The 21,081-nt window shown below is 40.5% G+C and overlaps 1 protein-coding gene across 9 annotated transcripts in view; it reads right to left on the bottom strand.

The window, feature by feature from the left end:
- The window catches only part of Unc13c (unc-13 homolog C), a 435,177-nt gene that overhangs the window by 157,606 nt on the left and 256,490 nt on the right, over positions 1-21,081 (bottom strand). For all 9 annotated transcript variants that reach the window (XM_028865275.2, XM_028865283.2, XM_028865248.2 and 6 more), the window contains one exon: positions 17,060-17,188. In XM_028865275.2, coding sequence (XP_028721108.1) covers positions 17,060-17,188 — 129 coding nt within the window. The remainder of the gene's footprint in view (positions 1-17,059; positions 17,189-21,081) is intronic.

The following is a 21,081-nucleotide window of genomic DNA, read 5'->3' as shown; positions in this document are numbered from 1 at the left end:
CCTGTCATCACTTCCTGGGATTAAAGTGTGTGTCACCATGACTGGCTGTTTCCAGTGGCCTTGAACTCACAGAGATCGGAATGGATCTCTGCCTCTGGAATGCTAGGATTAAAGGCATGTGCTACCACTGCCTAACCTCTATGTTTAATATAGTGGCTGCTCTGTTCTCTGACCCCCAGGTAAGTTTATTGGGGTGCACAATATATTAACCACAGAGCCCAGCTTCCTCTGTACCATGTGATGTCATATTAATTGTCATCTTGACAAGATCTAGAATCTTCTTGTTGGTAGAGTTCATTCTTGTAGCTACAGTACTTATGGAAGCTTGAATCCTTAAAGCCGGCAGAACAGTTTCCCTGACTTCAGAAGCATCCCCAAAGTCCTTTCAAGGGGCTTCTGTGATTGTCCAGCCTGCTCACTGTATTCAGTCCTTTTCTTAATTCAGACCTATTAGGAAACTCAATTCCACCACTCATAAACTCACAACACCTGGGGCTACCTGTGCGAGATCGGCACAAGATCAAGCCAGACCAAATTTTGGCATAGATGGGAAAGATGACCTCCAGCTCCCACCCCTTGTAAGTGAGGAGGGGGAGATAGCTCAGTGGTCCAGCACATGTCTAATTTGCATACGTCTGTAGGCTCTGTTTCCAGCATTGCAAAGAATAAAAATAAGAATTCATAATTATTTGAGATCATACATCTAAATAAGATAGATTTTTGTCAGTCTGCAGTCTACATACACCTCAAACATCATGCTTTACACAGCAAACAAATTCATTTTATATCACAATTAAAATTAACTTAAAATTGGACAAGTAAAATTTGACACATTAATGAAGACCTGTTTACTTTTTATAGTTATAACTCATTGGCGTTTTGTAAAAGTTTTAGTTTCCGTGTGTCAGTGGAAAACTCTCATACGTATACCATGTTGAAAGACTGCCTGAAGGGGAGCCTTTCTGAAGGTCAAAAACCCCAAAAAGCTATAAATAACTGGAGTACCTGCTTGAAACCTATAAATAAAAACCTGACAAGATGTCAGGGTAGAAATCAGAATGATTAACTGGAAGGCACTACATTCTAGTTTCCTCAGAAGTGGACCAAAGCTGAATGGAGGTATTGCAATTCAACATGAATTAGCCTGGTTCTGGTGGCACACACTATCACATCAGGACATAATGTCAGGTTGTTGATGTCTAATGTTTTAGACTTGAAAAGGGCTTTAAAGATTTCAGGTCCCATTTTTCTCTATGCCTAATAAGTCTGCATTATTATTATGTGACATTTCTTGATTCTATATAGCGAGCAAAATCACTCAAGGTGATCAGAGTTTCGAAAAGTGAAGTCAGTTAGCAAAGACAGTCACCAGAGACAGGCTTTTCTGAACTGTTTCTCTGTGTTGCATGTCCACACTGACTGGTGCCAGTCGATGGATTAGGTATGGGTCACTTCTGTCGTGCTGAGTGTCTGAGAAGGTGCAACATGTCATCACATTGCTGCTTTTCCCCATTTGTGTATAGAACACAATGTAAGTAATTAATAAACACGCTAAAAATAATAAATGCTATAAATGCCAATGGAAGGCTCTATACAGTGGCATGGGCAAGCTCCACAAATGACTTCATGGATGAGCAGTGTGCTCACGCTCACGGAAACAGTTCTTTCCCATTACCCTGAGAAGCAGAAAAGGAGGACATGTCAGTACTAACTGAAGATTCCTGACTAACCAAAGGTATCCGTGTATCAGTGTTTATCCCTTAAAATTCAGGAAAACCTTACAACGGGAACCAGATGGGCCCTCATATCATGGTGGCTTTCCCCTTGAGCTCATACTCAGCAGAACCCCAGGCCCTCTTTAGAAACCTGAACTGACTGTCGCTTTTCCTCATTGTCTGTCCAACCCCTAGTCAAATAATAAATTAGGGAAATTTTGAAAAAAAATTAAATTCAGGAAGGGGAAACCAACCACCTCTCCAACTTGTAATGTACCTGTAAATAGACAGGGGATTGTGTTTCCTCATTCCATGTCTTTAATAGCCAATAAAATCTTTTTATAGCCAATAACATCTATCTAGAATTTCCTTTTAGATCTAGGAATTCATTGGGAAAACACAAAATTTGTGGTGCAGTGTTCCTTTTAAAAATTTAGTGTCTTTTAAGAATATGTCTATGTTGTGATGTTGTGTGTGTGTGTGTGTGTGTGTGTGTGTGTGTGGTTTACATATGTGCACAGGTACCTTCAGGTACCCATAGAGGCCAGAAGAGGGCATCAGATGCCCTGGAGCTGGAGTTATACTCAGTTGTGTGCTGTGGGATGTCTTTCTCTATGCTGTGAGTATGTGTGGCTCCCATTGGATAATAAATAAAGCTGTTTTGGACTATGGCAAGAAAGCTTACAGCTAGGTGGGAAATCCAAAGCAGAGAGACAGAGAAAAGGACAGAGTTGGGGGAGATGTCAGCCTGCCCTCCAAGGAGCAACATGTAATGGGACACAGGTAAAGCCATGGAACACTTGACAATACATAGATTAATAGAAATGGGTTAAGTTATAAGAGCTAGCTAGCAAGAAGCTTAAGCCATAGACCATACAGTTTGTAATTAATATTAAGTCTCAGAGTGATTACTTTATAAGTGGCTGTGAGACCGCTGATGGGAGAGATTTGTCTGGACTGTGGGGCCAGGTGGGACCAGAGGAACTTCCCCCTACAGTTGTGGGTGCTAGGAATGGAACTCAAATCCTTTGTAATCATAATACACATTCTTAAACTCCAAGCCATCTCTCAGGCCCCTCTGGTGCATTCTTTCTTACTAGTGCTGGAATCATTACTGAGGAGTTGAGTGTCACATGGGGAATAGTGATCCAGAGGACCAATTAATTGCCAATGTGAACCTCATGCTGGGTTGCAGTACAGAGGCATAAGAGAAAGAGTCAGCAAAGGTGATACTTGGCCGATAATAAAATTTCCAAATTGACCTTATCCTAAGTATCGGCAGTTCAACCCTAGCAGTGTCCAAATGAAATTAAAAAGGGGTGTTGAATCATTCAACAGGTGCCTATTCAACTTTTCTTTAGCTAATAGAACCTTAACAACAACAACAACAAAATCTGTGTCATCCTACTTATAGATATAAAAACACAGGGATGTTCAAGTTTATTTGTGGTGGTGACTAGGAGAACTCATTCTTTCACATTCTTTGCAGTTCTGGAGGGTCTTTTTATGTACACATGAGCTAATCCCTGCTTAACAGAAGCAATTCTAATGTTTTCCCCTAATTAACAGTCATGAGCAGTTTTACCATTGCTTAAGAGAACAATGCCATGCTAATGAGCTCATTCTCTTTTATGAGATGGATTCTGCAGCTTAATAATGATAGAGAGGATAATCCTAAAGTTAACATTTACTGAGCATCAATTCTGCCTCAGACTGAAACAAGAGCCTCACACTCCTAACAGCCCCTCCCCACAACTGTGCATTTGTTTATCTGGGTCTATTCTGCAAAACAAGGGACAACTCTCCTTTGCTGAATGGAACCTCTGCACACCCTATGAGTACTGAGAACTGAGCAGCCACTCCAACTACAGCTATGAAAAAGGTGGACGTGGGTTAGATGTTAGCATCACTGTGGTGAGGGAGGGAGGAATAAGGATAGATGTGGAAAAGTTGAATAAGGTGTTTAGGTCCCAGTGTTTTAGACCCACTGTTTAAATGCATGCCAGTCAGGAGAAATGAATACAGAAAGTGCTAGAAGTCCCTTCACAGAGGAGGAGACATTTGATTTGGTTACAGAAAGACCATTGGATTCTTAAGACATTATTTAAGAAAAGGGAAGAGAAAGAAGACAGTTCGACTCCCACAATAGCAAAGTGGACATTCCATCAGACTTCAGAACAATCCATTGTAGCTGGAGTTTTCTCCAGTCCTGCCCAGCCCCATGGACCCCACAACTGCTTATAAAATAATCACTCAGAAGCTCATATTAATTAAACTGCTCGGCCATTAGCTCAGGCCTACCACTGACTAGTTTTTACACTTTAACTCAGCCCATTTCTGTTCATCTATATGCTGCCACGTGTTCTGTGGCTTTACCTGCTGCCTTTACATGCTGCTCCCTGGACGGCAGGCTGGCGTCTCCTCCCCTCAGCCTTCCACTTTCCAGACTTCTCTTCTCTCTTTGTCCCACCTGTACTTCCTGCCTGGCTACTGACCAATCAGTGTCTTATTTATCAATCAATCATTCACAGCAATCCATTCAATAGATAATGCTGGACTTGAAAAGTCAGTCATGGTGCCCCAGGATCACCCATGCCTCAACACAAGGTGAAGTGCCAATAGTAAGAAATCATGGGTTAGTATTTACCCAAATGCAAGGCCAGGATCAGGGAGAGCAAGGCAAACTCCCTTGACTACAGAGCTTAGGCTTGGCTATGCACTCACACAGCTCTGAGAGTTTTAGCCTGGTAGACTCTTCTTCTGCCGTCCCAGTCCAGGTACATTTTTATTCTGCACAGTGTGAGTGTCATCTGCTGCTCTGAGCTCCAGAGCTGTGTCTTCTAACACAGTGCCACCAGCCACTACTAGTCAAATGTGATTATTCAAATTAAACAAGATTGTAGAAGCATTCATTCTTTCATTTTTCCTTGTACTGACTCGAGTGCTCACTGGCTGTAGTTGGCTAGTGGTCATGGTATTGGACAGGGCAGGGGTACATTTTCTCCAGCATCATGCATAATTCTATTGTATGGACTTGACTTGAATCAGTGTTCCCTGTAAGGACAGATGCCCTGATCTTAACTGGGACTAGCACTCGAAGGGACTCCAGGGTGAAGACAATGGTAAGAGCACCATTTCTCGGGATGCCATCTGTTGAGTCATTTACATCATTACTATAGAAGCTGAGCTGACAAAGAGTTAATCTTCATGCATTCCACCTCATGTTTACTGAGCAGATACCCTATGTAAGACACTGTATGAACAAGAGGAGGAAAGAGATTTTTCAAAGACAAAGCAGACTTAAATGCTCACTTTAAACAAACACCTGTCATGTAACAGGTGAGCTGAGGTGTTCCAGAAAACATATAATAACATGAGCAAAATAACAGTAATTTGATGTACAAAAATAACATCATGAAGAAGAGCAAAATACCAAGCAGAGTTGGGAAAATTTCCCACTGTTACATCTATCAGGCAGTTGTTATAGGAAAGGTGGTACGTTGAGCTTAGGGATAGGCAAGAAAACCATGAGCATGGTAGTGAAAGAACTTTTTGGATTGCTCAGACTATAAAGTGTGTGAGGCTTGGCTTAGCTGGTTGTCCAGTTCTTTCTGATCTGACAGGTTCTGTACATAATTCAACTTCGTAAATTGTAGGGTCATACTTCCCCCGAGCTTTGTTGATACAGCATTGAGATTTCCCTATGAAAAGAAAGCCAAGAATCCAGGATCCAGCTGGGTCTCATGGAGTAGTACGCTGCTCTGTTCCAACAGGGACAGTAGAGTCTTACATCCACTAGATGGTCAGATGTATTTTAAGCACCCAGGCCAGAGACATCTAAATATATTATAAAACTGAACAGACATTTCTCAGAAAAACAAGAAAGATGCTCTCTATGGCTTTCCTGTCAGGATATTTGAGAACACATAGGCCTGTTGCTATAACAAAACACCCAGCGCTTAGACATTATTTAGGAGAAAAGAGCTTCTCCTTCCCTCGCTGTGTCAGATTCCTCTCTTCTAGCCAACCCTGATTTTCTCAGTTATAACCAACATCCTGAGTCAAACGCTTATGAAGTTACTTAATAGATACCATTCCGTCATTGAACTGGCTATATGTCAAATACGTATCTCAACAAAACCCACAGTCAGGCCCAGTGAAATGACTCATCAGGTAAAGAAAGGCATTTGCTGCAAAGCCTGACAGCTTGAATTCAGTCCCAGGGACCCACAAGGTGGAAGGAGAGAATTGATTCTTACAAGTTGTCCCCTGAGCTTCATATATGCACTGTGGTGTGCACACACCTCCACCTCCCACAGATAAACAAGTATGTTAAAGGAATACTATGCTTAATTCGGTGCACAAGGTATAGGGTATATACATGCAGTTCTGTGCAACAGTGTGTATTCTTATGACATAAAGAAATAAAATGCTTTTGGACAAAGATGCCTTTTCATCCTGGGGATTTGAAATAGGGCTAGAAGAGTAAATCTCAGGGGAAATACAAAGCAGTATTAAAACCACCTAGGTAAAGCCACGAGGGATATCTCGGGGAGGTAGACGTCAGCACGCTAAGCTGCTGGCCTCTTTGTGACATTCTGCAGTGGCATGGAAGAGAATCCGTTATCCACAGGGTGGAAAGGCAGCCTCAGAACAGCACATGCAGCCCCAGCAGCTAATTCTGAATAGCAGCATAATTACAACAAGCCAGATGCTTTTAAAATCAAATTAAAGCCCTTTGTAGCTGGGAAAAAGATGCTTAATCTTAAAGGGAGTCATTAATAAAATAGGACTGGAATGACCCACATGGGTAGGACTGAAAATTGTGTGCATTGGAACAATGACATAATACAAAGTCCCCCATCATACTATACAGCTAAAACACAAAACAAAACAAAACAAAACAAAACAAGATATGTAGTTCCAAGTATCTCCGAGACAGGCAATTGTATCTCTTCCAAAACCCAGGATATTCTTCTACCAGTGATAAAAATGAGTGGTACAAGTCCCCAGGAAAAACACAGTGTAACCAGGGAATTCTCAAGGACATTGTCTTCCCAACATGGATTATTTCTGGGGTCGGGATTTTCCCTGGGATTGGCTAACAGGAAGCCTAGGTAGGGAGTTTATCATATGAAGACTAACTAGAAAGACTTGGGTGCTTTGGTCACAAAGTTCAAATCTCCTAGGAGTCACGGCTGATGTGGGAAATCACAAGTTAACATGGTCACTGATCTAGCTGAGATTCCTATGGAATGCACAGGATATCTTGCAAATGTAAGATAAATAATGTGGGTAAATAAAAAGGAAGATTTTAAAGTGGTGGTGATAGACTCATAAGACTTATTTCCAAATTCATTGGGATGCATGTGGTGTGTGTGTGTGTGTGTGTGTGTGTGTGTGTGTGTGTGTGTATCTATATGTGTGCTTGTAAATTTCTATATTTCAACTGTACCTGAAAAGGTTAATCCTAGATTTTATTTTGTTTCAGTTTTTATTTTACTTTATTATATTTTTTGAGATAGTGTTTCTCTGTGTAACCCTGGATATCCTGGAAATCACTCTGTAAAACAGGCTGGCTTCAAACCCACAGAGATCTGCTGCCTTCTGCTTCCTGAGTGCTGGGATTAAAGGTGTGGGCCACCACTGCTGGCTAATCTTTATATATATATCATGAATTGTTAGAAGGTAGTATTAATAAAAAAAAAACCTGGGAGTCAGGTATTGAGATGAACGCTGAAATATCAGAGAAACAGAACAAGCCACAGCTTACCTCACCTTGCCAATTCCTTAGCTGATCTTGTTTCCTCAAACTGGAAGCTTCTGATTCCTCATCTGAATGGATCTCAGCTGAACTGCTAAAAGCCTAAAAGCTAACAAACTTAGTTCCTGGTCCTTTTGCCTTATATACCTTTCTGCTTTCTGCCATCATTTCCTGGGATTAAAGGAATGTGTCACCATGCCTGGCTGTTTCCAGTGTGGATTTGAACTCACAGAGATCCGGATGGATCTCTGCCTCCGGAATGCTAGGATTAAAGGTGTGTGTGCCACCATTTTCTGGCCTCTATGTCTATCTAGTGGCTGTTCTGTTCTCTGACCCCAGATAAGTTTATTAGGGGGCACAATATATTGGGGGACAAAATACCCCCCCAAAAAATCTTGTATGCATACAAGATACAAAGTAAATGTGATGCTTTCTAGGAGAACAAAGGTGACTCATGGGAGTGGGTAAGGGGAGAGAAGGGCAGGGCATAGGGAAGATGCCCAATGTACATTACAGGTATATGTAAATTATATAAGTAATTCTAGTGGCTGGAGAGATGGCTCAGGGGTTAAGAGGATGTGAAGATCTGAGTCAAGTTCCCAGCACTCACATCAGGTAGCTCCTGGGGCTCTGATACCCTCTTCTGGCCTCTACAGGCACTGCACTCAAATATGCACATATACATCAATAATAATATATACTAAAGTCACTGAAGAGGGAAAGTCTCTCCCAACACAGAGTCATGGATTGTAGCAGAGAAACAGATTTCCTCCCAGGTACCATGGAATGGAAGACACTTTTAAGTGGTACAATGAGCAAGAATTATGAAGAGGAAGCATGATCCAGAGTGAAGGACCTCAGAGAGGAAGTCAGAAAGAGACTGGGGGCATTCTATAGCCATGTTCTGCACTTCTTCAGATCTGAGATAGGCTGTTGGTTCTCTGGAAAGGGCCTTTTCTGGAGAGTGATGTTGAGGAAATTCAAAAGGATGGTAAGTAGAGTCCTTGCAATCCAATTTGTATTACTTCCCTGGGCACAGTGCGAGGGTCAGTATCAGTGTGTGTCATGCAGGAGTCTGCACAGTAGTTACAACCCCACTGAATTGTACTGATGTCCAGCGGCACTAGCTCTAGCATGCGACAACTAGACTCATTCATGGTTTCCTGCTCCATGTAACTATCTGTCAGTGGGAAGCTAATCACTAGCTAAGTGTGTTATTAGCATTTTCTAGACATACATTATATTGATGGAGGCCTGTGAAGCTACTTAATGAGCACATAGAGTAAGTATAATCAGGCATGTATCTCTTTCTTGGTGGATGGGCATGAAACAAATGTAGAACCACATTTTCCACCAAAGTTTTAAGTGTTTGCTTTAGATTCATATGGGCTTGGTCCCATGTGAAGAATTATTAAATTGAAATCTTATTGTCCCTCACTGAAAGCATGAACTGCCATCAGCTCAATCAAATTACAAAAGCCCCTGACACTTGATACTGAATTGAATTTGAAATTGTATAGAATGTCACTAAACCCCACAGGCTCCCTATGTCCAGGAAAAAAAAAAAAAGAACACTGACTGAATTGCTAGATTACAAGGCCAGAGGGCTCTCAGTGCAATTACTTACAAATAAATATGACTTTTATATTAAACATTGAACTATTTTCATGCAATTCAATTTTTTTTTTCATTTTGGGTAATTTTTTTCTAGTGAAGGCTTGGGTAGTCACCTAATTCACTCGAGTCTGTTACATGACTAACAGATAATATGCCACTTCTGGCGTCTTTAACAACAAAGATACCTGTGTTTATTTTCTCCCACTGGGTCCCATTTTTTTTTTTCTATTGTATCAGTTAAGCAAAAGGCTCTTTTTCTCATTGATAACAAAGGTCCGGCTGGCATTTCTAGTTAGCATTAAGAGATAAAGCATCTGTGCCAAATGGACATAATTTCAGCCCAAATGAAAAAAAAACATTAATTTTAATTTGCTTCAACACAAATATATGATTGTTTTGGGATTTTTAAATATCCTCAAAATAGCTTATTTTCATCCTCCATTCCATAAATACCCATAGTTGCCAAGGATCCCCAAACATCTCAGAGTTGAGATGTTTATCTTCTGCATACATTAGCATGCCCTAACACACACCACAGAGCTCTGACATAGTTTTGTAAATGAATTATTCGAAAAAGAACAAATCATCTAAATTGGGTTCTATTAGAACCCGTAATGGAGTAAGATCACCTGACTAGCCTGCGAGCTGCATTCCATGCTCCCAATCTTGCCCCTCCAATTAAATCTCTCCTGCTGTCGGCTCCATCTTTATAAACATGAATCTGGTCACGCGAAGCTCCCATTTGAAATTCCTAGAGGCTCCATTGTTCTTTCAGGACAGATCCAAACTACTTAACTCGGCCTCCTACACGTCTGCTTCACTTCTTGGCCTTATCTGTCAGGAGAAGGGACCCCATATGTTGCAGTCCTCACAGAAATCACTGCTCTTGTTACTTGTGTCAAATGAAATGTGACACCTTTGTTCCTGCTGAGGCTCATGGTCATTTCAGCTTTGAGATTGGTAACAGCTGCCCAGATGTGCTTTCTGGGTGCATCAGACCCTCTCACAAGTCTGAGGTGGTGCATTTATTTCTAACACTTTGTCTGGACCTTAGCCATCAGCCATTCACAATATATCCTTCTTATGTAATTACACGTTGTATGTCTTCTTGGAAAGCATTAGGAAGCCTTCTGACACAGCATTTGGGACTCTCTGGGCTCCCATGCATCTCATCTCTTCTCTCCCAGGATGCTTTCCTATAGCTGCCCCCTTTACTTCTCTCTGAGTCACACAGTAGTAGTAGATCCATGATTTTCAAACAATGATGGAATCTCCTCCAGGGCTTATTGAGCCGATTGGTGGGTCCTACCCTCCAAACCTTCTGCTTCAGGAGCTTCTGGGTGGGGCTTGAGGATGTGCTTTGCTAAACAATCTCCAGGAGCTGCTGAGGCAGTGGACCCCTGACTCCACTTTGCAAACAATGCAATAGGAAATGAACTTGGAAGGTGAGTGAATTGATTGCTCTGACCCAAAGAGTGTCTAGCCTAATGCTCACATGGAACAGGAAGAACCCCAGGGACTAACTGCACAGATAGGCACATTTGTGGGACACATAAAGAGGGTGGTGATGTAGATGCACATTTACAATAGCTTAATGTTGACTAATGTATCTCCTTTCATGTCGCCATCTACCCCTAGCACCTTGCCTTCTCTTGGTCAAATGTCAGGATTTGAGTGAATTATGAGAAAAGTCTAGTATGCTAACTGACTATAAAACCTCTTAATGCTTACTTTTTACTTTAAAACTAAGGCATCTTGGGAACCACTACCATTGCTACAGCCAAGACTGCACAGTTTTTGGGAAAAGTCAATACAGGAATAACAATATTCTTTTGAAAAAGCCAACACAATTCCTGTAAGAAATATAGTTCTAAGAGCAAGGGGGATATGCACAGGCACTGAGATAGTCCACCGAAGAATCATTCGCACAGATTCTTCCTGGCTTTTTCAGTGATTAGTGTCTCAACCGATTGTCTCCTAAAACTTTTATACTTGCCAATTAGTTTATTTGCCTGAGGTTTTGTTTTTTGCCCCCACAAATGAATTAAGTGAGAACTTTTAATTTCTGTCCTACCATTTAAAATTTATCAGTGTACAAAAAGTATGTAGGGTTTTATACTTCTAAAACAATGGTGGGCTCTTTCCTTCTTAAAAAGGATTCCAAGGGTAAGATTAGAATTGAGAAAGCCACTTTATTCCTAATGCTGAGCTTTACAACTATTTTCAAGTTTAATATTTCATGAAGCCAATTTGCAGAAAGGCCTTCAGGATGGTGGAAGAAAACAAGAAAATCTTTCCACTGTTCTCTAGGCTATATTTTAGGATGGATGGGAGGCAAGGCAGAAATGTTATTTGTTGATTTAATTCTCTTCTATAATTCATGCTTTTGTTTCCAAACTTTCAATGAAATATTATGTTAAGGCAATGTCTTCATCACACTCCATACCAGAATAACTTCTTGGTGAGTCAGACATTTGAGCGTTAAGAGGGTCTACAAGCATATATTACAGAAAGAAAAATGTGACTAGCTTTTCAAAGTAATCTTACTTACAGTGGGGATGGCAGTTCTCACCATGATATAAATTTAAAATAAGCTATATGTTTATACAGCTGATGGCATAAAATAATAAAAATCTGATAATATAACTTAAAGAAACTCTAATTATAGCTCTTATCATAACAAAGATTCAATTTCTTTACTATAGAGTAAAATCCTACTGATAAAAAATGTCATAAACTTTTATCAAGTGTTGGAGTTTTTATATATGAAACATGTTTAAACATCAATAATAAGATAAATATATATAAAAACCCATCAAATTTTTTGCATTTTCCACATCTATCAAATTGAAAAAAATCAAAACAACCACTATGTTGTGTGTTAATGTTAGTGTTCATTAGAATTCATTCATACATTGGAGCTAAAATCCAATCAGAATGCATTAAGAATTAGAGCCTTCAGGGCAGTAATCAAGCTTAGTAGCTTTTGCCTTCATAAATGAGACAGTGCTTATGAAGGGAGCAGGTACAGCTCTGGTCTGCCAAGAGAGGCATGGCAAGAAGGTGAAGCCTGCGGAGGAGAGAGCTAGTCTCACTGGACACCGAACCTGCTAGAGTCACAATCTGGGCCTTTTTGGCCTCCAGAATGATAGGAAATAAAACTGTAAAACTGTTTGGCTTATTAATCATGCAATCTATTTTTTAGAGCAGCCAGATGGCCTGAGACAACAGCTTTGGTGGAACTCTATATGGCCACTCTGTAGATGAAAGACGCTGCTATAGATTACTGCAGTGCCTAGAATACTTGAAAACCTCCTTGGAGGGTAATTTGCTGATACCTTTTAAAACTATAAAACCTGTTTCCCACAATCAACTACATCTCTTAGACTTCTAAGAGAAACATTTTCTTTTATAAGTTACATATGTATATATATGATCTTCCCAGCATTGTTTTAAATACTGTTACATAATTTGAATAATTGGAATTTCCATCAATAGGGACAAGTTAAATAAACTGTGCAGTGTCCTTTCAGTATCATGCTGTGAAGATATGAAATATAAGAATATATTTGTGCATTAATTATGAGACCACCTCAAAGTCATAGAAAATGAAATAAGGCTCAATACAATGTTTCATAGTATGCCACCAATTGCATAAACTAGGACAATGTATATACAAATATGTCTATTTAAATGTAATCTTTCTGAAAGGATGCATAGGAAGAGATAAATATCATCATAATCTCCAAATTCTACTTTTATTTTAAATTATGTATGTTTGTGTATATGTGCATGTGTGAATGCAGTGTCTGCAGAGGCCAGAAGAGGCCCTCAGGTCCCCTGGAGTGGACTTACAGGTGGTTTGGAGCCTCCCTGTGTGACTACTGGGAATTGAACTCTCGTCCTCTGCAAGAGCAGTAAGTGCTCTTAAGCCTTTAGCCACCTCTCCAGCCCCGACTGTGATAATTTTATGTAAAACTATGGGTTGTTCATCCTGCTTTCCTTGAGTGAGGGCAGAAGTGGAGATTCCCCTGTGCAGGAGGATGATGGCTTGGCTTGTACAACCTTGCTGCTGTGACCAGTTATGAAAGGGACCTGTGCCAGAAGCGAAGCCACTGGAGAGGAGAGGGCAGCAAGGCACATTTGCAGAAGTGGCGATCTCGATAGAGTTCTGGTGCCAAGCTTAATTACAGAACACATTTCAGTGCTTCCAAATACCTGAAAGATTCACTGTGAGCAGATGGGGAGTAACAGCCTTCACATTTCAGAGGGAGCCAGGTGGGCCCAGAAAACTGGATTTTGTGTGTTGTAAATGTCGCCCCTGTAGAACTATGAGGTGCCATAAGGAAAGTACTGAACCAAAGTTTCCCTTTTGATGCCTGTTACTGTCAAGATCCTTCCCTAATTTTAATTCAAGAACAAGGCAGGTGTTGTTGGAATGAATCACAGGTGACCTCCTGGGCATCTGTGAGCAAGGCGACTCACAAACACTACCTCATTTAGCTCTCACAGCAAATTTGGTAGCAAGTAGAATTAATATTATCCCCTCTTCATATACAAAGAAATCAAAGCTTAGAGGGATTTGCCAAAGACTCAGTTGCTTCCTAAAGATGGGAACTTCACTTTGAGTTCAAACAGGTCTCCTCTCAAAGCTTCAGCGCTTCCTAGGCTATCTCCAGTGCTGATAAATAAGGGACCGGGTTCTATGTGGAGCAAGGCAGGATAACCTGCTCCCATCTAGGTCTCATGGGAGCTGCCTGCAAAATGAAAGAAATGTTCAAGATTCTACTTCCTAGCCTACATCCAATGTCCATTTTTCAACCAGTTGATATCCTTCAGGAATTCTGTAGACTGGTTGGGTGTTTGCCATTCTGCCCAGAGTCACTCTGTACAGCTGGAGGAAAGGGCAAAAAAGACTGGGCAGGGGGCTGTGACATTCAAAATCCTTGGTGGCAAAGGACTGTGACAAAAACCTCAAAGGGGAACAGCTGGTAAGATAGGAGAGAGTAAGTAGATGGTGACTGGCCACTTAGAATAGATAGTGTTTTAAGAAGTGTGCAGTGAGTGGTCAAGGGTGCCAAAGGCTTTGGGGAACCTAAGTGAGGTTAGAGGACTGAGTAGTGGCTTAGGGCAAGTCTATATGATTGGTAACATAAGAAAGACAGTTTTAGTAGGTTGTGAGTAACTTGAGTCCAATCACAGGGCTCAACTTGATGGATAGGACCTACCAAGCTGTGACATTTTAAAAAGATTCGCTTACGTGTATGTGTGTTCAGTGCAGTGCTCAAGGAGGCTGGAGGAAGGCACTGGGTCCCACGGAACTGGAATTACAGAGGGTTGTGAATGACTAGGTTCTGCAAGAGGAACAGTGCTCTCCGGCACTGAGCCATCTCTCCAGCCCCCACACTGCAGTCTCAAATGAGGACAGTCCAGTGCTTAGTCATTTTCTGTGTTCAATCCCAGTCTTCCTACAGATACGCGTCCAGCAGTAGCAGTTGTAGTAAATTAACTTTCCCCATATCCCAGGGTCCAGTGGCTCTTCCTTTTATGTATTTAACATTACAGTCATGTGTTCCCTTCTCTGGAATCCGACACTCTTTTAGTTATTGGTGTAATTATGGCTTCACTGTCTATCCCTCCACTAGACTGTAAGTCCATGATGATGGTGACTGTGTCTTTCTTATTTCTCTTTCCCTTATTTTTACAGTCTGGTACGTAACAAAAGCCAAAGAGTTAATTATTTCATATCTGTGAATTTGCTAATGGCTTTATACACCTTTCTCTATATAGAATGAAACCTCAGAAGCAATTTCCCTATGTAATCTGGATTGCTTCTCCTTGGCCATTTTTACCATCCCTCTGCTTGAAAAAAGTCAATCAAGCAAACAAAGTATCTAAAAGATAGATTTTTTTTTTTTTAAAAAAGAAAGCAATATAGCAGGATGCAATTTTCAATAAGACATTTGAGGAATAGGAAGGAAACAGAAGAGAGCCATAGAGAGCCATGTAGAATACCTGAGAAAAACAAATGCAGCCTGGAAATCAGAGAAAGGGACCAACTCATTTCTCCCTGAGATTCTATTATCCTCTAGTTTTCCAAAATATGTATGCAGAGATTGGAGCAAGGGATACTGCAGTCTACCTGCCCTCTTCTGCTACCCACCAATTACAGTGTGGATAGACTCCACTTACTGGTCACAGCCAAGCTAGCTTCATATTTGGTAGGACATTTGATAATTTGTTACTTGTTTACCTTAGGCTTTCTCTTTAACACTGTTCTGAATGGGAGTGGGGAGGTCTTTAGAAGCAATCTGCCACTAAACCTAAGGCTTTTCTAAGAAAGTATGTCTAGCATTGACTCTCCATTTATCCATGTAACACCATCATGTCCTTTATATCACTATTGCTGCTCATAAATTAAAAAGACTCTTTATTTTAAAGATATCTATATCTGTATATATTTATTCCCATAAATCAATTCAAGTTAATTAAGGCAACAGTATCTGTAGTTACTGGAAGGTTTTAAATGGTAAATTTTAGAATAAAATATATCACACGTAACCATGCAGGACTCCTTCAGTTGGCTCTGAGCTCCTAATCACATGTTTCAAATTTCACATTTGCCTTTTAACTTAGGTCTATTTTAACAAAAATACCATATTGAGTCTTTTGTTGGCTTCTATGCTGTATGTCTACGCTGTATGTTTTTTAAACATTTGCCATTACTGATACTTTTGCACTGATTTCTGACTTTCTAGGCACTTGGCAGCATGTCTTGGTTTTATAATCCAACTCTGAAGCAGACAGGAAAGGCATTCTGTCTATTTTAGAGAGGAGAAAACCCCAACTGAGGCTCTGTTCCACCAATGGCAATGCGTAAGCATCAGAACACATATTGAAATCAGTCTTGGGATTTTAACTTGTGTGCATTTACAAATAAGACTCAGAACTGCAGCTCCTGCCATTCACAGAGTGCCTGTTATGTGTGACATGCTATACTGCACATGGATAATTCACTGATGGACAACCGCTGCAGAATTCCACCTTCTCTGGTGGTGGTTACAGTCTGTGCCACCAAATTATTTATCTTGTGACCTTAATTGCTAAGTAAAGATTTGACAATACCACTGCTGTAATATCTACACTTTTAGCTCTGTAAAAGAATTACATAAAGGATCTTCTCATTTCTGGGAAGGAAAGAGGAGTCTAAGGCTTAGAGAGTCATACAGAAGAGGACACTTTTGACAGATACTTTTTCCCCCCCAAAAAATATGATGTCACTGTTTGCACAATTGAATAATTTCCTGTCCTTCCTTTTCCTTACTTTAGGGGCAGAAAGTCACATGTAACCCCAATTAGCCTTGAACATACTATGCAGTTAAGAATGACTTTGAACTGTTGACCTTCCTGCCTCTACCCTCCAAATGTCTGGATTATAGGTTTGAGCCACTCTGCTAGTCTTATACACTGTTGGGGATCAAACTCATGGCTTTGAGCATGGTAGGCAAGCAGCCCCAGTGACAGCATGTGAATTTTCAAAGGGAGCTTTGTTTCTTTTTCTCTAGATGTTTACTAAATGTAGTAGAAGAAAAACAAACAGAGAAGAGTGGAATACATTTCCACTTAATGCCATATTGGCCTAATGTCGGGTTTCCCTCAGAGGAATTGCTACCTATTCTGTGAACTGGAGCAAGACATTTAATTCTTCTAAACACAATTATGCACCTGAAAAACAGGAACAATAATATCTGCCTTTGCCACACAAAGCTATTGTGAAGACTGAATTAGCTCAAACACAGGGAAATGATGTTCAAATGTGAAGACGCAGGATGGGAATTCTCCAAACTGTGGTTAATGTGAAATTAAATGAGCATAACTCCCCATTTTCTGCTATTCTAAAAGTACTGAAACCGACATCAGAAACAGAATGGCAGTGATCATAAAGCCCCACATCTCCTCTTACCGGGTCTATCAGCTGAGAATAGAGTTCGTGGCAATTGTCGAAGATATACTTGTATGTAGAATCCAGGCAGGCCCTGACACAGTCCTTCACTACCGCACTGGCCTTTGGTGGGCTCTGCAGCTCCAGAACCTGATAGACAAATCATTTTCTTAAACACAAGAGAATGCTACAAACCCATGAAACCACTTAAACTATATTCAAATACTATATAAGTCTATGTTTAAAAATCATGGCCTGAGAAATCTTTGAAGTAAGGCAGGTGAGATGGATGAGTGGGTAAGGGAGCCTGTTGCCTAGCCTGACGACCTGAGTCGTCAATCCCTGGAACCACACAGTGGAGTAAGACAAAAGACAACAGAGTCCTGCAAGTTCCCTTTTGACCTCCACACACGTGCCCATCTTGCCCCTCAATAATGAATGTAAAATCCTTTATAAAAGGGATGAGAATATATATACATATATATGTATTTATAGTGAATATATACTCACTTATATATAATACGGCATACACACACACACACACACACACACACACACACACACACACTCATTTAGCTTTCTGAGATAGCAATCTCCTGAAAATGTTCATGGTTGCAAACATCCAAGCAGAAGCACTTCGCATGACCAGGAACAACATTTCTCAGCTCCATTTGATCCAGTGACAATTGCGAAGCCATCACACTGTGTGCCTGACAGCAGTAATCTGTAATGAGCAAGCAGAGGGACGAACAAGAAAGTCCTTTTCTTCTAGGCCTAAATTCTAGAGGTAACGAATCAAACACAAGTTAGACACATTGCATGGCAATGCATGGGGAGAAGAAAACAAAGCAATGGTGAGAAGCTGGGAGGGTTGATGTACCAGGAAGAGCAGAGAGAGAAAGAGTGATGAAGTCCGAAGGTAAGAGGGTGAAGGGGAATGGGAGAACCACATGGAGAGTAGTGTAAGAGCCTTCCGATCGATCAAGATGGACGAGGGTTTAACAGAACAGGAAAGCAGCTCTTCATTACCAGTCAGTCTTTATAGAAAATGCAAGTTCAGCAAAGATCTCAATACTACCTTACACCACCTAACCTCTAGGGTCAAAGAAGAAACTGGCACAGAATGTGTACTTTAAGATTCTCCATAAAGCATCAATAATCAAGGCAGTATGGTGCTGATAGACGTATAGTTTTTTTTTAAGTATACCATTTAGAAACAATTGATTATTTATAATAGTACAAAGAAAAATGTCAGTGGAGAAAGAAAATATTTTCAATAAATATATTTTAAGCTATCATGCCTAAAAATGCAAAGATTACCCCTGTCTCTTTTTAGTACCTTTAGGGGTTTGTTTTTATGAAAAATGAGAAATTTAACGTCTACAATAAGATGCAACTTCACTCCCATTAGAAAATAAGATGCAGACAAGCAGTTAGATAGGGAACACATAAGAGCTTCACTAAGAGCCCTAGAACAGATGGAGACAGCATACGCTGTGGCTGGGGATTTTACACAAGAGGGTAAAAATGTGTGTCCAAACAAACATACATACAAATTATTTATGTTTCATTTGTAATCGATACAAACTGAGAACAGCCAAAAGGTCCATCCTTTGGTGAATGAGTAAACAACCTGTGGTCTATCAATAACAAATAATCACTACTCAGTAACAGGAGAAGCAGACAGTTAATTCATGAAGAACATGGATGGATCACAAAGATACTACACTACACAGTGTATGATACCACTCGCATGGCCTTTTGGGAAGGGAAATCCTCTATGCAAGGAGCTGCAGTACCTGCCAGCAGTGGTGGAGAGGGATTGAATGCAAAGGGGTGGCACAGGGAATTTTCATGGGCTCATGGAGCTGCTCTGTGACATATTGCCATTGTGTCTATGCAACTACACATTTCTCAGATACTAGCACTACATATTGAAAAGGATGATTTTTTTACTCTCTATAATGAGAACAAAAGATAATCAGAAGACAATACCTTGGCACTAATCAAGAGCTCTCTAATTGGACTCACAACCCACTCAACAAGAGGGAGAGCATGCCTGGTATGGGAAACCTAGCTAATTATTCAGTGCTAATGAAGTCATGGTTATTGACGAGAATCTACAACCGCTAATTTACTAAATTGGCATAATCCTTAACAATAATCTATAAACATTTGTTCTTACACTCACAGAAGAGTGTAGTCTTCACTCTTCATCAAGGAAATTTCTCTTTGCAACAGAAGAGACCATTGCAGAAAATGACAACCAATCAAAATGCAGATTGCAGAGCCCATTCCCATACATTTACAAAACACTCCCATACCTAAGGCTTAGGAAACACTTTGGAAGAATGGGTAGAATGATTGTAAGAGACAGAGGACCAGGGAGTTTTCTGTGAGTTTGTATCTTTTAGTAATATCAGAAGGTACTCCTATAAAGTCTCACCATCATGACTGCCCAAACATGAACTGAATAGGGATGATATCAACGAACACACCAAACTAGAGGGAGAAAAGTCCACAAGGTCACAACCCAGTATAAAGAACTATAGGCAAGTGAGGAAAGGTGGGAACAGGAGACGTGGCTGCTCCTAGGGAACACATCAATTGGTTGTCCAGTGCCAAACCATTAGTCCTGAAAACATACATACTGGTAGTGTTATACAGACTGAACAGGTTATATTTAGGGACACACACACACACATACATATACACACACACACACACAATCAATAACAAAAAAGAAAAATGTCATGAATTTGATAGAGTAAGGGAAGAGAAAGTATATGGGAGGGTTAGGAGGGAGAAAAGGGAAGGGAGAGATGTTGTAATTAAATTATAATCTCCCGAAGGAAAAAAATTAATATAAGGAACGAAAATTTTGAAGAGTTTTGGAACTGGGGTAAATGGGGTCAAGCAGTGTTTTAAAGATTTATTAATGTGTATGATTTGTTTGCATGAATATAGTCTATGCACTACATGTGTGCAGTTTTCACAAAGGCCAGAAGAGGGCATCAGATCCTCTGGAACTGGGATTATAGGTGGCTGTGAGCCACTATGTAGGTGCTGGGAAAAGAGCTCAGAACAAAAAGTGTTCTTTACTGATGAGCCATCTCATCAGGCTCTCCATGTTTTAAAGAAATTAAAAGTATAACTGATAATAGGGCGTAAACAGTAGGAAGAAGGAAGCTGATGATTCAGCAGCGTGAGGAAGGATCTAGCCAGTGTGTTAGTGCCTATGAGGAAAGGAATCAGTTGCAAAGGAAGAGGGGAGGCCATGAATTCTAGAAAACAGACTCTAGGTGACAGTCAATAATACAAACGACAGAAGAGTATAAATAACACACAGATGGGGCAGCTGGTGGAGCTACGTCATAGTCACTTGAGGGTAGTCTCTTTCCCTTGTTCCCTTTACTAGTGAAGTAAACAGTAGAGTCATCAGTTGGTGGCCATGATGGGAAGGACACGGGCACATGGGCAGATGCTTCTCACTGGAGTGGTTCTCTTGTTCCTCCCACTTTCTCACCCCCCTGCAGTGGAGGCCATCACTTGCTCACCCGAGTCAGCTTTCCCACCAAACCTTGACTAGGTCTCACTAGCATTCTCTGTACACTGGTACCAGTAGATCAGAACCTACCTGATATCTGTTTACTCCAGTCACCAGTGGGTCCTGATATGAAGCTAAGTGACATTAAAGGAACTAATGATCACCAATATATCATGCTTTTGCTTTCTGTTTTAAAATACTAATTTTTTAGTGTTTTGTTTTGTTTGCTGTCTCAGAACTTGCTGATCAACTCTCACAATACTCAAAGAAAAAAAATTTAGTCTATATCCTAGCGATCTGTGTTTGAAAGGCTTAATATAAATGCACTGTTGCCCTAAATTATGACTGTCTAGCATATGGTATTAAAGAAGGGCTATATCTAAACAGAAATGCCTAGAGAGTTTAATAGACCATAGCCAACTGCACCAAAGAATCAGGTGACCAATTCTCATATAAGCATTGACATGGCTGACACTGTGCTGGTTCCATCAGGTGA

The sequence above is a fragment of the Peromyscus leucopus genome, chromosome 14 (assembly GCF_004664715.2).
Source record: "Peromyscus leucopus breed LL Stock chromosome 14, UCI_PerLeu_2.1, whole genome shotgun sequence".
Lineage (NCBI taxonomy): Eukaryota > Metazoa > Chordata > Mammalia > Rodentia > Cricetidae > Peromyscus > Peromyscus leucopus.
This window is presented reverse-complemented; position numbering and strand designations above follow the sequence as displayed.